Source organism: Salvelinus fontinalis, chromosome 21, assembly GCF_029448725.1.
Source record: "Salvelinus fontinalis isolate EN_2023a chromosome 21, ASM2944872v1, whole genome shotgun sequence".
In the NCBI taxonomy this organism is placed as follows: Eukaryota; Metazoa; Chordata; class Actinopteri; order Salmoniformes; family Salmonidae; genus Salvelinus; species Salvelinus fontinalis.
Genome location: NC_074685.1, coordinates 30,840,194 through 30,854,548, shown reverse-complemented (window position 1 = coordinate 30,854,548; position 14,355 = coordinate 30,840,194). Strand labels below are relative to the sequence as shown.

At 43.7% G+C, this 14,355-nt stretch overlaps 1 protein-coding gene across 1 annotated transcript in view; it reads right to left on the bottom strand.

Annotated features, from left to right (window-relative positions):
* LOC129818643 (WD repeat-containing protein 70) overlaps positions 1-14,355 on the bottom strand; it is a 93,131-nt gene that overhangs the window by 44,252 nt on the left and 34,524 nt on the right. Inside the window, exon 10 of the mRNA XM_055874745.1 lies at positions 10,344-10,518. Within this exon, the coding sequence (XP_055730720.1) occupies positions 10,344-10,518 (175 nt within the window). The remainder of the gene's footprint in view (positions 1-10,343; positions 10,519-14,355) is intronic.

The window sequence follows — 14,355 nt, the reverse complement described above, 5'->3', positions numbered from 1 at the left end:
CGCAGGTAGGATCATGGGTAGACAGTCGGGCAGGACATGGAGTCCGGGAAGAGGAGAAGTGAAGATGTGACTGACCGTCTGAGCCGGGAAAAAAAAGGCCTGTTTCTCCACAGTCTGTAGCCAGGCAGGAAATTCTACTCCATGAGAGACACTCGACTGAAGAAGATTGAGACATACCCAAGTGCTGAATGCTGGTCATTTTCATCCACTGTGAAGGGCTCTATAAAATCTAAAACCTTTTTAATAGACAAACAATGCTTAAACGACATTAGGAGACCACTTTTGAGGTCTGGGGAAATATATAAAAAATTACTTTTGGGTGTAGTTACCCTTTAATTCCAGTGGGCACCTAGCAAGAGGCTGTTTAGCAGTGTTTTTGTAGAGCACAAACAAACACCTACTGGATTGATTCAAATAATAATTATATCCTTCTGCCAGGTAAGCATAGGCTACTTTGTAGTTCATATTTAAATGAGAAGGTTTTTGGGAAAGCCTTTCCATCTACCAGAAGACTGTTTTCATTCGCATCATCGCTAACGGCTACAAAAAGTGGTAGACGTGCACACCACACACAGACAGGGGCATGCTGGTTGCCTCTTTAGAAAGTTGCAGGAAATACGATTCACTGATGCGTTCTGTTCATGTCTTATGACAAACTTGGACAAATGTATTAATTTTCAAGACATTTAGTTGATTCCCTACTACGTTCAATAAATATTTGAATATTGTTGAATTTCGTTTGAATGTGATTCCGTCCGCGTTCTCCGCATTGCAGATTTTATAAGGTCCTAACTGTGATGCTTTGTCACGTATCTCCAGAGAAAAACTGAACAGCCAGGCAAATGTGAAGAACGCTTCCCAGGATCCAAAATACACAATTCACCGTGGAGTCGGGATCAGAGAGATGGATGGAATGCACACTTTGATTACTTAATTAAGTAATAGTGGAAAAGTACAGAAGAGAGTGGATTTGATTAGGCCTCCCAGCAACCTCCATGTCTGCCCACTCAATCATCACACCCCACCACAGACAGACTCTTATTACATCACTGGCTATTTTTCACTGGGCTAGGTTCAGGATAACGGATAGCCTGTGGAGCTTCGCTTAGGTTATATACTTTACTACAGCCACGGCTGAGTTATGTCAGAATCAGGCAGCAGTATTGTGTAATAGTGGACTATTGACCAAAACATGCAGGATATTTCTGAGGTTAAAACCCCAGGTGGAATACGTTACTCTTCTGTTGTTGTGCAGTTCACATGCACTCGAAAATTCAGTTCGCCATGAATAACATTAGGCAAAACTCTAGGGCCACCCAAATAGAGTTGCATAGCAAGTCTACTAAGCTATGAGTTGATTTACTGTTTCAGTGGAAGCATCCTCCATCTAGCTAGTAATTCACAGTATCCTCTCCGCCAAGCAGTTCACACCATTAGTTGAACCCTCGAATGTGACATTATCACTATAGGAATTCACCCCAGGTGTAGCACTTATTCTCAATGCCAGAAACGCATATAGTAGTAACTTAGATCCCTCCCCCAAGAAAACATTCCCAAATTACAAACTCTTAAATCAAATTGTTATTATATTAAGTTGTTCGAAAAGCTGGGCTTGAGGTTCTCCCCAAATCAGCTCTAACTTCAGAAGAAATCCCACAATGCCCCGTGGTCATCGTCACATTATCTAAAACAGAACAATTATTTGAAATGCCCTCACTTGCACTAGGTTAATGTGGTTTTGGCCACAAGCACAAATCAGTAAGTGTTACCAAAATCTGATATTTGTAAAAATTTGGGACATTTGTGAGAATGAGTAAGGCGAATTGGGCGTCTTGGAAGAGTGCTTGGAAGAGTGCTTGGAAAGAGTGCTTCAGCAAGAAGTTGCTTCTCAAAGTGGATGCTGTCCCTACCATCAATGTCACTTCAAACAGCCAGCAGCATCTCAAACAGCCAGCAGCACCAGCAAAGACCGAGCATTATCATGGGTTTTAGTCAGAATGGAAGTCAATCAGGTAAGTAAAAGTCAAAGAGCTAACTTGCTACCTCTCTGCTAATGTTAGCGAGTGCATTTAGCTCACGTCCTCCATGTAAATAACACAAATAAAACGAACCAAATGTAAACATGTCTGCCAGCTCTTCATAGCTAACTACTGATGCTGTCATACTATAAAGAGTACAATCTTAAGGGAAAACGTAGCTTTGGCAGCGATGGTGGTCACTGTTACTGTATAAAGCAAGTTTTCAAGGTGTTTTTGGGGGCTGCGCGTTGCGGTAATTCGGTATTTCTGTGGCTCCGGGGGAGTTTTCTACATAGCCTGCCGAGTGTGGGCTAAACTGAAATTTGACGCTTGGCGGGGTGGATTTTGCTCAATGGGAAAGTTTATTTTTGGATCTTATGATCAATGTTGTCACAGTTGCTTCTTGTTGAAGAGGCAAATGCTAACGTTAGCTTGCTATAGCTAGCTATCCTCTTCCTCCATATCTGAATGAATTTGTGGCTATTTCTTTCTCGCTAGAAAAATAAGTGAGCTAGATTTTTAAGTTCCTCCACCGTGTGACTCATAGAAATTACAATCTTGTGTTCGGGGCTTTCCGGCAGTCTTTGTGGTTTTAATATGCAGGGAGCATAAATTGTACAATTGCAAACTAACAAAGAATGTTTCAAATTAGAACCCATGTATATTAGTTAATATACAGCACCAACTACATTAGTATCTGTTAGGGTCCATTATCTTCTACCTGGAATGTAAAGCAGCAGACCACCCCTTTAACCTAGACCAGCATACCTCCCCTTTAACCAAGGAGCTGATCGAGGACTATAGGAGAAAGAAGTGAGAGCACGCTCCCATCCACATCGACGGGGCTGTTGTGGAGCGGGTCGAGAGCGTCAAGTTTCTTGGCGTCCACATCACTAAGGACTTTACATGGACCACACCCCCCCGCACAGTCATGAAAAGGGCACGGCTGTGCCTCTTCCCCCTGAGGAGGCTGAAAAGATTTTGCATGGGCCCTCAGATCCTCAAAAAGTTATACAGCTGAACCATCGAGAGCATCTTGACTGGCTGCATCACCGCTTCGTATGGCAATGCACCGCCCTTGACTGCAAAGCGCTACAAAGGGTGGTGCTCACAACCCAGTACATCTCTGGGGCCGAGCTCCCTGCCATCCTGGACCTCTATATCAGGCAGTGTCAGAGGAAGGCCGGAAAATATGCCAAAGACTCCAGCCTGTTCACTCTGATACCGTCCAGCAAACAATACCCGGAGTATTGGCTCTCGGACCAACAGGCTCTGAGACAGCTTCTACCCCCAAGCCATAAGACTGCTAAATAGTCAATTAAAGGTACCCAAACTATCTGCATTGACTATCTTGCACAGACCCTACGCACACTCACTAGAATTTAAATACACATCATATACAGTAGAAAGAGGAGGAAGGGAAGCGCTACTAAGGTACACAATAGTACATTTTGGTAGATAAAAGGTGCTCTTTGGTAAAAGGGGTAAATTGGTCATCAAAAAGAACGGAGGACAATGGGAAAATAACTTCATTTTGGATCCTTCTAATTACCATTTCTTTGACCGGATTATATGGTGGGGACGCTATATTGATGATGTTTGCCTGTTTTGGTCCGGCTCAGAAGATGAACGTATTTCCTTCCACCAATACCTTAACAGCCTTAACCCTAACATCAAACTAACTATGGAGTACAGCATGGATAACATTCATTTTTTGGACCTCGACATCAGTAAAAAATGACAAAGGTTGTTTGCACATATCAATCTTTAGGAAGCCTACAGATGGGAATACCATTCTGAGGGCAGACAGCTTTCCCCCCAAAAGGCTAAAAGAGAATATTCCATATGGCCAATTCCAAAGAGTCCGCAGAATTTGTGACCAGGAAACAGCCTAGTGTCAAATCTGCTGAATGGGAGAATCGCTTCTTGAATCGGGGCTACAGCGTTCAGGTCCTGACAGATGCAGGTATAAGGGCTGGATTACTTGACAGAGAAAACTTGTTGCGAAGAGGAGTGCCTCGTGATACATCAGAGAGAGTGTATTTTGTTACAAAATACAGCACTGAAGCAGAGAACATTCAAAGAATCATTAAAAATAATTGGGGAATCATCCAAAGTGATACGATACTACGCCAAGTCTTTCCTGAGCCACCAGTCATAAGCTTTAAGAGATGTCCTACCCTAAATGACAAATTAGTCCACAGTTATCTTCCGGGTGACTCTCAAAAAACTTGGCTTGACCACAAACCCAAGGGCTCTTTTAAATGTAACCATTGCAACCATTGCAGAAATATTGCAGAGAAGAAGTATTTTGTTGACACAGCTTCCAAAATGGAGTATTACGTCAAGCATTTAATTAATTGCAAAACCACTCATGTCATCTATAGATTGGAATGTCCACAGTGCAAGGTGTTCTACATTGGACGGACAAAGAGACGCCTTCAAGACCGCTTAGCGGAACACAAATACGCCATACGGGTAGGCAATGAAGACTACCCCATGGCAAGACACTACAAGTCCTTACACCATGGCAACCCTGCCTCCCTACAAGCTATGGGTATTGATCATATTCCGGCCTCTATTAGAAAAGGGAACCGTCTTAAACAGTTAAACCAAAGGGAAAGTTTTTGGATTTACAAACTACAGACCACTAAGTACCCTGGTTTAAATGAAGATATGGATTTCTCACCCTTCCTGTAGGGTCGTGATGGGTCCATTTGCTGTCATCTAGTGGACATTTTGCTCAATTGCCCTCAGCTATGTTTAGACTGTGTTGTTCATGTTTTGCTGTGTTCTAGTGTACTATGGAATATATTGCTGTCTTATTCTTGACACTTCTCCCAGTCATATTTAAGGTTAGAACTACCTTTTAGTGTTCTGATACTTCTAGCTTGGAGTTGTATTTTTATGATAACATAGCTACAGTATTTCACCTTTTAATGTGTATAATTTTGCTTACTAGGTGTGTCCAATCAATTTTGTAACCACTCCCGCTTCCAATTAGAGCTAATTGGAAAAGCTGTTCAAAAGAGGACATTGTATTCTTTTTGTTGTACTCCCTGACGAAGGCCATGCAGCCGAAACACGTCGTAAAAAAAATATGTTTCTATTGAACATGCCATACCAATAAAGGCATTTTAATTAATTACACATCATATACAGTTGAAGTCTGAAGTTTACATACACCTCAGCCAAATACATTTAAACTCAGTTTTTCACAATTCCTGACATTTAATCCCTGTCTCAGGTCAGTTAGGATCACCACTTTATTTTAAGAATGTGAAATGTCAGAATAATAGTAGAGCGAATGATTTATTTCAGCATTTATTTCTTTCATCACATTCCCAGTGGGTCAGAAGTTTACATACACTCAATTAGTATTTGGTAGCATTGCCTTTAAATTGTTTAACTTGGGTCAAATGTTTTGGGTAGCCTTCCACAAGCTTCCCACAATAAGTTGGGTGAATTTTGGCTCATTCCTCCTGACAGAGCTGGTGTAACTGAGTCAGGTTTGTAGCTCTCCTTGCTCGCACACGCTTTTTCAGTTCTGCCAACAAATTTCCTATAGGATTGAGGTCAGGGCTTTGTGATGGCCACTCCAATACCTTGACTTTGTTGTCCTTAAGCCATTGTCACACAACTTTGGAAGTATGCTTGGGATCATTGATTACCAATTAGCCTGGAGCTAACCCTTGCTAGGCCCATCTCCCGGCTAGCCGAAGAGGTCCATCAGCCACTTGGGCTACAATACTTATTTTGCCAATTGTCCTAGACCCCTTTTACTGCCGACACGGAGCCCCGACGACCCATCACGACTGGACTAACGACGTAATTCGCCCGAGTGGGTTTTTCAACTGGCTCCTTCGACGCGACGTCCCCTGAATGCCCATCTGCTAGCCCGCTAGCTGTCTAGAGCCTATCAAACTGTTCGCTGAAGAGGCCCATTGGACAAAACCTTTGGCCACTATACCTATTTTGCCAATTGGCCTGGACCCTTTAACCACACGGAGCCCAGCTGATCCATGAGGACTGGTCTGCCGATATAACAGCAAGAGGGGGCTACAACAGACTTCAAACGTCGCGACGTCCCTCTAAGGCCCTTCTGCTAGCTTGCTAACCCCGGCCCGCTAGCTGTCTGAATCGCCGTGTCTCCAGCCCAGCCAGCTACTCATTGGACCCTATGATCACTCAGCTACGCATGCCTCTCCATAATGTCAATATGCCTTGTCTGTGCACAAACAAATTGAGCTTCTACTTTTAAAAATCCACCTTTCCAGAAACAAGTCTCTCACCGCTGCCGCTTGCTATAGACCACCTTCTGCCCCCAGCTATGCCCTGGACACCATATATGAATTGACTGCCCCCATCTATCTCCAGAGCTCGTGAAAATAGGTGACCTAAACTGGGACATGCTTAACACCCCGGCCATCCTACAATCTAAGTTGATGCCCTCAATCTCACACAAATTATCAATGAACCTACCAGGTACAACCCCAAATCCTTAAACTCTGGAAACCTCATAGATATCATCCTAACCAACCTGCCCTCCTAATACACCTCTGCCGTCTTCAACCAGGATCTCAGCGGTCACGGACTCATTGCCTGCGTCCGTAATGGGTCCGCAGTCAAACGACCACCCCTCATCACTGTAAAACGCTCCCTAAAACACTTCAGCGAGCAGGCCTTTCTAATCGACCTGGCCCGGGTATCCTGGAAGGATATTAACCTCATTCCATCAGTAGAGGATGCCTGGTTAATCTTTAAAAGTGCTTTCCTCACAATCTTAAATAAGCATGCCCAATTAAAAAAAAGAATCAGGAACAGATATAGCCCTTGGTTCACTCCAGACCTGACTGCCCTTGACCAGCACAAAAACATCTTGTGGCATACTGCATTAATATCAAATAGCCCCCACGATATGCAACTTTTCAGGGAAGTTAGGAACCAATATACACAGGCAGTTAGGAAAGCAAAGGCTAGCTTTTTCAAACAGAAATTTGCATCCTGTAGCACAAACTCCAAAAGGTTCTGGGACACTGAAAAGTCCATGGACAATAAGAGCACCTCCTCCCAGCTGCCCACTGCACTGAGGCTAGGAAACACTGTCACCACCGAAAAATCCACGATAATTGAGAATTTCAATAAGCATTTTTCTATGGCTAGCCATGCTTTCCACCTGGCTACCCCTACCCCGGTCAACAGCCCTGCACCTTCCACAGCAACTTGCCCAAGCCTTCACCCAAATCCAGATAGCTGATGTTCTGAAAGAGCTGCAAAATCTGGACCCCTACAAATCAGCTAGGCTAGACAATCTGGACCCTCTCTTTCTAAAATGATCCGCCAAAATCGTTGCAACCCCTATTACTAGCCTGTTCAACCTCTCTTTCGTATCGTCTGAGATCCCCAAAGATTGGAAAGCTGCCGCGATCATCCCCCTCTTCAAAGGGGGATCCTATCCTACCGATCCTTGATTTCGGCGATGTCATTTACAAAATAGCCTCCAACACTCTACTCAGCAAATTGGATGCAGTCTATCACAGTGCCATCCATTTTGTCACCAAAGCCCCATATACTACCTACCACTGCGACCTGTATGTTCTCGTTGGCTGGCCCTCGCTTCATATTCGTCGCCAAACCCACTGGCTCCAGGTCATCTATCAGTCTTTGCTAGGTAAAGCCCAGCCTTATCTCAGCTCACTGGTCACCATAGCAGCACCCAGCAGGTATATTTCACTGGTCACCCCCAAAGCCAATTCCTCCTTCGGCCGCGGTTCCTTCCAGTTCTCTGCTGCCAATGACTGGAACGAACTGCAAAAAACACTGAAGCTGGAGACTCATATCTCCCTCACTAGCTTTAAGCACCAGCTGTCAGAGCAGTTCACAGATCACTGCACCTGTACATAGCCCATCTGAAAATAGCCCATCCAACTACCTCATCCCCATACGGTTATTTATTTGATTTATTTTTCTCCTTTGCACCCGTTTCTCTACTTGCACATTCATCTTCTGCACATTTATCACTCCAGTGTTTAATTGCTATATTGTAATTATTTCGCCACTATGGCCTATTTATTGCCTTACCTCCCTTATCCCACCTCATTTGCACACACTGTACATATACTTTTTCTATTGTATTATTGACTGTATGTTTGTTTATTCCATAAGTAACTCTGTGTTGTTGTTTGTGTCACACTGCTTTGCTTTATCTTGGCCAGGTTGCAGTTGTAAATGAGAACTTGTTCTCAACTAGCCTACCAGGTTAAATAAAGGAGAAATAAAAATAAATAAATAAAATGTCCATTTGGAAGACCCATTTGTGACCAAGCTTTATCTTCCTGACTGATGTCGTCAGATGTTGCTTCAATATATCCACATCATTTTCCTTCCTCGTGATGCCATCTATTTTGTGAAGTGCACCAACAAACCACCCTCACAACATGATGCTGCCACCCCCGTGCTTCACGGTTCGGATGGTGTTCTTCAGCTTGCATGCCTCCCCCTTTTTCCTCCAAACATAAGGATGGTCATTATGGCCAACAGTTGTATTTTTGTTTAATCAGAGCAGAGGACATTTCTCCAAAAAGTAAGATTTTTGTCCCAATGTGCAGTTGCAAACCGTAGTCTAGCTTTTCATGGCGGTTTTGGAGCAGTGGCTGCTTCCTTGCTAGCGGCCTTTCAGGTAATGTCGATATAGGACTCGTTTTACTGTGGATATAGATACTTTTGGACCTGTTTCCTCCAGCATCTTCACAAGGTCCTTTGCTGTTGTTTTGGGATTGATTTGCACTTTTCGCACCAAAGTATGTACATCTCTAGGAGACAGAACGCGTCTCCTTTCTGAGGGGTATGACGGCTGCGTGGTCCCATGGTGTTTATACTTGCTTTGTACAGATGAACGTGATACCTTCAGGCGTTTGGAAATTGCTCCCAAGGATGAACCAGACTGGTGGAGGCCTACAATTTTTTTTCTGAGGTCTTGGCTGATTTCTTTTGATTTTCCCATGATGTCAAGCAGAGGCACTGAGGTTGAAGGTAGGCCTTAAATTACATCCACACCTCCAATTGACTCAAGTTATGTCAATTAGCCTATCAGAAGCTTCTAAAGCCATGACATAATTTTCTGGAATTTTCCAAGCTATTTAAATGCACAGTCATCTTAGTGTATGTAAACTTCTGACCCACTGGAATTGTGATACAGTGAATTATAAGTTAAATAATCTGTCTGTAAACAATTGTTGGAAAAATTACTTGTGTCATGCACACAGTAAATAACCGACTTGCCAAAACTATAGTTTGTTAACAAGAAATTTGTAGAGTGGTTGATAAACAAGTTTTAATGACTCCAACCTAAGTGTATGTAAACTTCCGACTTCAACTGTACACACTCGCTCACACACACTGAACTGTCATTCTTACACAAAACCCTCCCACATTCACAAGCACTACATACACACACAAACACATAATACACACACACGCATAACGACACAACAAAAACACATACATATACACACTTTTACACTCATCAGTTGCTGCTGCTACTCTGTTCTTTATTTTACTCATTATTATCTATCCAGATGCCTAGTCACTTTACCCTGCCTTCATGTACATATATCTACCTTGTACCTCTGCACATTGATCTGGTACTCCCTGTACTGTATATAGCTTGTGCATTTTATTCCTCATGTTAGTCACAATTTCATTTTGCATTATTATTTTATAAACTCTGCATCGTTGGAATGGTTCGTAAGCAAGCACTTCACTGTAAAGTCTACACCAGCATACCTTCCCCTATATAATTTGTTTTGGGGGGGGGGTTAGAGGTAATGTAAACGGTTACCCCCACCCCAGTGACCGAAAACAATAAATGTCTGTCTAACAACCAACAATCCTACATCTCAGCAATGAGGACCAAACCTAACCATCTGTCCCACTAACATACGACACATTCTTATTCAACCATGTCCCGCCACCACACACGTAGAGACCTCTCCATCCGCATACCACACAGCCCTCATCCTATATCACACCAGATACAAGACAGATGGGAAAAAACAGACAGGATGGTTTGAATTAAGGCTATTTATCAAACACAAACGCCACTTTCCCACCTATGGCTTTATTTACTGCTGGGTCCTGCTTAGTGTTGGGGACCTTTTGAACTCTGACCCCATCCCCTGGCCTCCTGCTCGGAGTCCTTCATGTGTGACTAACAGTGTGTGCGTAAGCCAGTGTGAGACAATGGTGAGGTAGTGTGTGTGTGTTTGTTTGTCCGTGTGGTCGTTTATGCGTGTGCGAGTGAGCGCGTGAGACAGAGAGACTCACGCTGAGGTTCCTGTCCCAGATCTGGATGGTTCCGTCCTGGCAGCCGGCTGCCACCAGCTTCCCGTCTCGGCTGTAGGTGCAACATGTGGGCGTGACTTTCTTCCCCTGCAGGGAGCGGGGTTTGAAGCACATCTTGTGCTTCTTGTTAGAGTTCAGGTCCCATGTGCGAACAGTACTGAGAACACAGTGAGAGAAAGTAGAGGTTTATGAACCAACACACAGATGCTCAAACGACACATAATATATATATATATTTTTTTTGGGGGGGGGGCTGTATATTAACATACAGTGTATTCGGAACGTATTCAGACCCCTTGAATTTTCCCACATTGTGTTACTTTACAGCCTTATTCTAAAAAGGTTTAAATAAATAAAAAATCCTCATCAATCTACACACCATACCCCATAAGGACTAAGTGGAAACAGGTTTTTAGAAATTGTTCAACATGAATTGAAAACAAAATACCTTATTTATGTAAGTATTCAGACCCGTTGCTATGAGACTTCGAATTGAGCTCAGGTGCATCCATTTTCCATTGATCATCCTTGAGATGTTTCTACAACTTGGATTGGAGTCCACCAGTGGTAAATTCAATTGATTGGACATGATTTGGAAAGGCACACACCTGTCTATATAAGGTCCCACAGTTGACAGTGCATGTCAGAGCAAAAACCAAGCCATGAGGTCGAAGAAATTGTCTGTAGAGCGAGGAGACAGGATTGTGTCGAGGCACAGATCTGGGGAAGGTTACCAAGACATTTCTGCAGCATTGAAGATCCCCAAGAACACAGTGGCCTCCATCATTCTTAAATGGAAGAAGTTTGGAACCACGAAGACTTCCTAGAGCTGGCAGCACGGCCAAACTGCGCAATCAGGGGAGAAGGGCCTTGGTCTGGGAGGTGACCAAGAACCTGATGGTCACTCTGACAGCGCTCCAAAGTGGTGGAGATGGGAGAACCTTCCAGAAGGACAACAATCAAGCCTTTATGCTAGAGTGGCCAGACGGAAGCCACTCCTCAGTAAAAAAGGGACATGACAGCCTGCTTGGAGTTTGACAAAAGGCTCCTAAAGGACTCAGACCATGAGAAACAAGATTCTTTGGTCAATTGAACTCTTTGGCCTGAATGGTAATAGTCACGTCAGGAGAAAACCTGGCACCATCCCTACAGTGAAGCATGGTGGTGGCAGCATTATGCTGTGGGAATGTTTTTCAGCATCAGGGCCTGGGAGAATAGTCAGGATCGAGGGGAAAGAGGAACGAAGAAAAGTACAGAGAGATCCTTGATGAAAACCTACTCCAGAGCTTGAGAGGATCGGCAGAGAAAATGGGAGAACCTCCCCAAATACAGGTGTGCCAAGCTTGAGGTGTCATACTCAAGACTCAAGGCTGTAATCGTTGCCAAAGGTGCTTCAACAAAGTACTGAGTAAAGGGTCTGAATACTTGTGGTATTTCAGTTTCCTAAAATTTCTCATTATGGGGTGTTGTGTGTTGATTGATGAGGGGAAAATAATAAATGTAATCCATCTTAGAATAAGGCTGTAACATAAAACAAAACGTGGAAAAGGTCAAGGGGTCTGAATACTTTCTGAATGCACTGTATCAGCAGTAGCCCTAACCTCTGTGCACAATATCCCCGACTAGAAATTCCTCAAATCCATGAACAATCACAACATACTACATACCATCGTTCCATTATCATCCAAGTATTCTGAAAGCTCTCCTATTACAACTCCACAATTCCTATCAGCCAGTAAGTCACATCATATAGATGTTCCCTAGTCTCTGAGCCTTCTTCCCATACCCCTCCATATAGTATCAGCCAGATATGTGTTGAAGGATGAGAGGTTATGGAAGGGAGCAGAGAGACAGAACACTAGATCAGCCTGACAGGCGTGTCTGAAGCCTCCATGAAATCCTGATTTTATTCCCTACATCTGCTCAACACATTATTGAACCGTTCTGCAGACAGACGGCGCAGGATGGGAAGAATTAAAAAACAAACATACATATTTCTAACACCGATATGTACACAAACACAGCTGAGCTGGTTGTATACGGTCGAGTCAGTTCTAAGTGTTGAACCAAATATTGACTTGGCTACTAGGAGAGGAGTGATACAGGGACAGGGTGGTAAAAGTGCATGGAGGCATATTGAGGGAGGTTGCATATATTCTTTGTAATTCCTTGAAAAGGTGATAAAAAAAAAGAATACATTAAAATCATCCCACACAATTTTACCCGGGTTAGAAATTCTAAGGTTTCTAAAGCATTTACAAGCACCTACAACCTAAAAAAAAAAACAAGGGCATGGTCTCTGTTAAAAAATATTACTTTTTGACGAATAACGGGTTCCTGCGTAGTTTGGGAAAAATATTACTAATATTTTGTTATATTCTTATTATAAAATGTATGTATGTTGACTGATCAGGTCCTGCTTGAACTAATTAATAACGCATTTCTTTGTGATGGTGTATATTCAATGGATTTATTAAAATATACGGCCACCCACATCTGCACACCCCTATTCCCACCCGTCACCGGTCCCGGGCTGCACAACGCTATGTATAAAAGAGGTATGCTGGTAAAGTGGTGGGAAAAAATGACTGTTTGAAAGGGTGTCATATAAACAGCCAGATTTTTTTCTACAGGTAATAAACCATAAATTTGATCTGAAATATGTATACGTGTCAGACAGGCTCAAAGCAGGCATTCTGCAGCTTTTAAAACATACCAAAGTGGACACTGGACAGTCATGTGACTGGGACCACCAAGGCCTGTAGGGTCAGAGGGGAAAGGAAGTGTAACCTTTAACCTCACCAACACGGTTGGTTTCCCATCCTAAGGATTCCTTAAGGAGTTAAGTTCCACACGCCTCCTTACCACCTCACTCAACATTATAACCTTCACCTCACTTAACACAGACGCTCAGTAGTTCACCCTTCTAAAGAGGTTGAGGAGATAGACAAGAGGAGGGGGGAGGAAAAGGGAGTACAGGATGAGAGAAAATAGAGCGAGAAATAGAGATGGAGTAGAGACAGAGGGGACAGTAAAGAGGGGAAAGGAGGATGGGGAAGTGGAAGCCGACTAGCACAAACGTGTCAGAGGGCAGACACTAGAGGCGCCTGGTGCCGTGTGTCAGCCTAGCAGACCAGCCGTGCCAATGCATGTCTCTCTGACCCACTGCCTGTTTCAACAGGCCTGACCCTTGGGGGTCACAGGGTCAGGAGAGGAGCATAAACACACAGAGTGGCAGAGCTGCTACTAACAGCCAGGCATGGATTCCTCCACGGCTCGCTACACACCACAACAGTCAGACACACACTCAACTGTGTTTAGATAAGTTTGACAAGGTGACACAGATGCCAGCCAAAGACAGATCATCTGAGGGAGTATTGGCAGTTGTTTAATAAACCTCACAAATGTACAAGCGTTTAATAATGTTGCTAGCACAAAGTGCTTTCAGGCTGATCCTCATACTAGCAACAAAACAGTGACCATGTTTAGTGCGTGATGTGAATTTGTATGTGAATGTTGCATTTGTGTGTGTGTGTGTGTGTGTGTGGGGGGGTGTGTTTGCATTGCACACGTGTCGTAGGTGTGCAGGGTGACAGATCGTTCCACCTGCTCGCTCACAGATGTCTCTATTCTGTTTACATAGGAGCCTAGGCGTCTGTCCAGACACTAAAGACAACGGAACTTTTCACATAGCAGCACACAACACTAGGAATTCAATTCATCTCAGCCAGCCTCTTTCCAAAACATGGCCCTGATGGCTGACAGGGCAGGAGCAGAGGCCACCGCCACCCCACCACGGCTGGGCCGATCCTGGGTCTCTCACACATCTCAGCAGCTAGGCAAGCAGAGGCTGGGAAGGAAGTAGTGTACGGTGAGCGTGCTCTACCACAAATTAGGTGGGAAGTTGTAGGGATTCAAGGAATGGCAGCAAAGTAATGCAAAACCTAGTGGATTGTAAACTACAGGTGCACTCAAGTTATTTAGGAGCTGCACC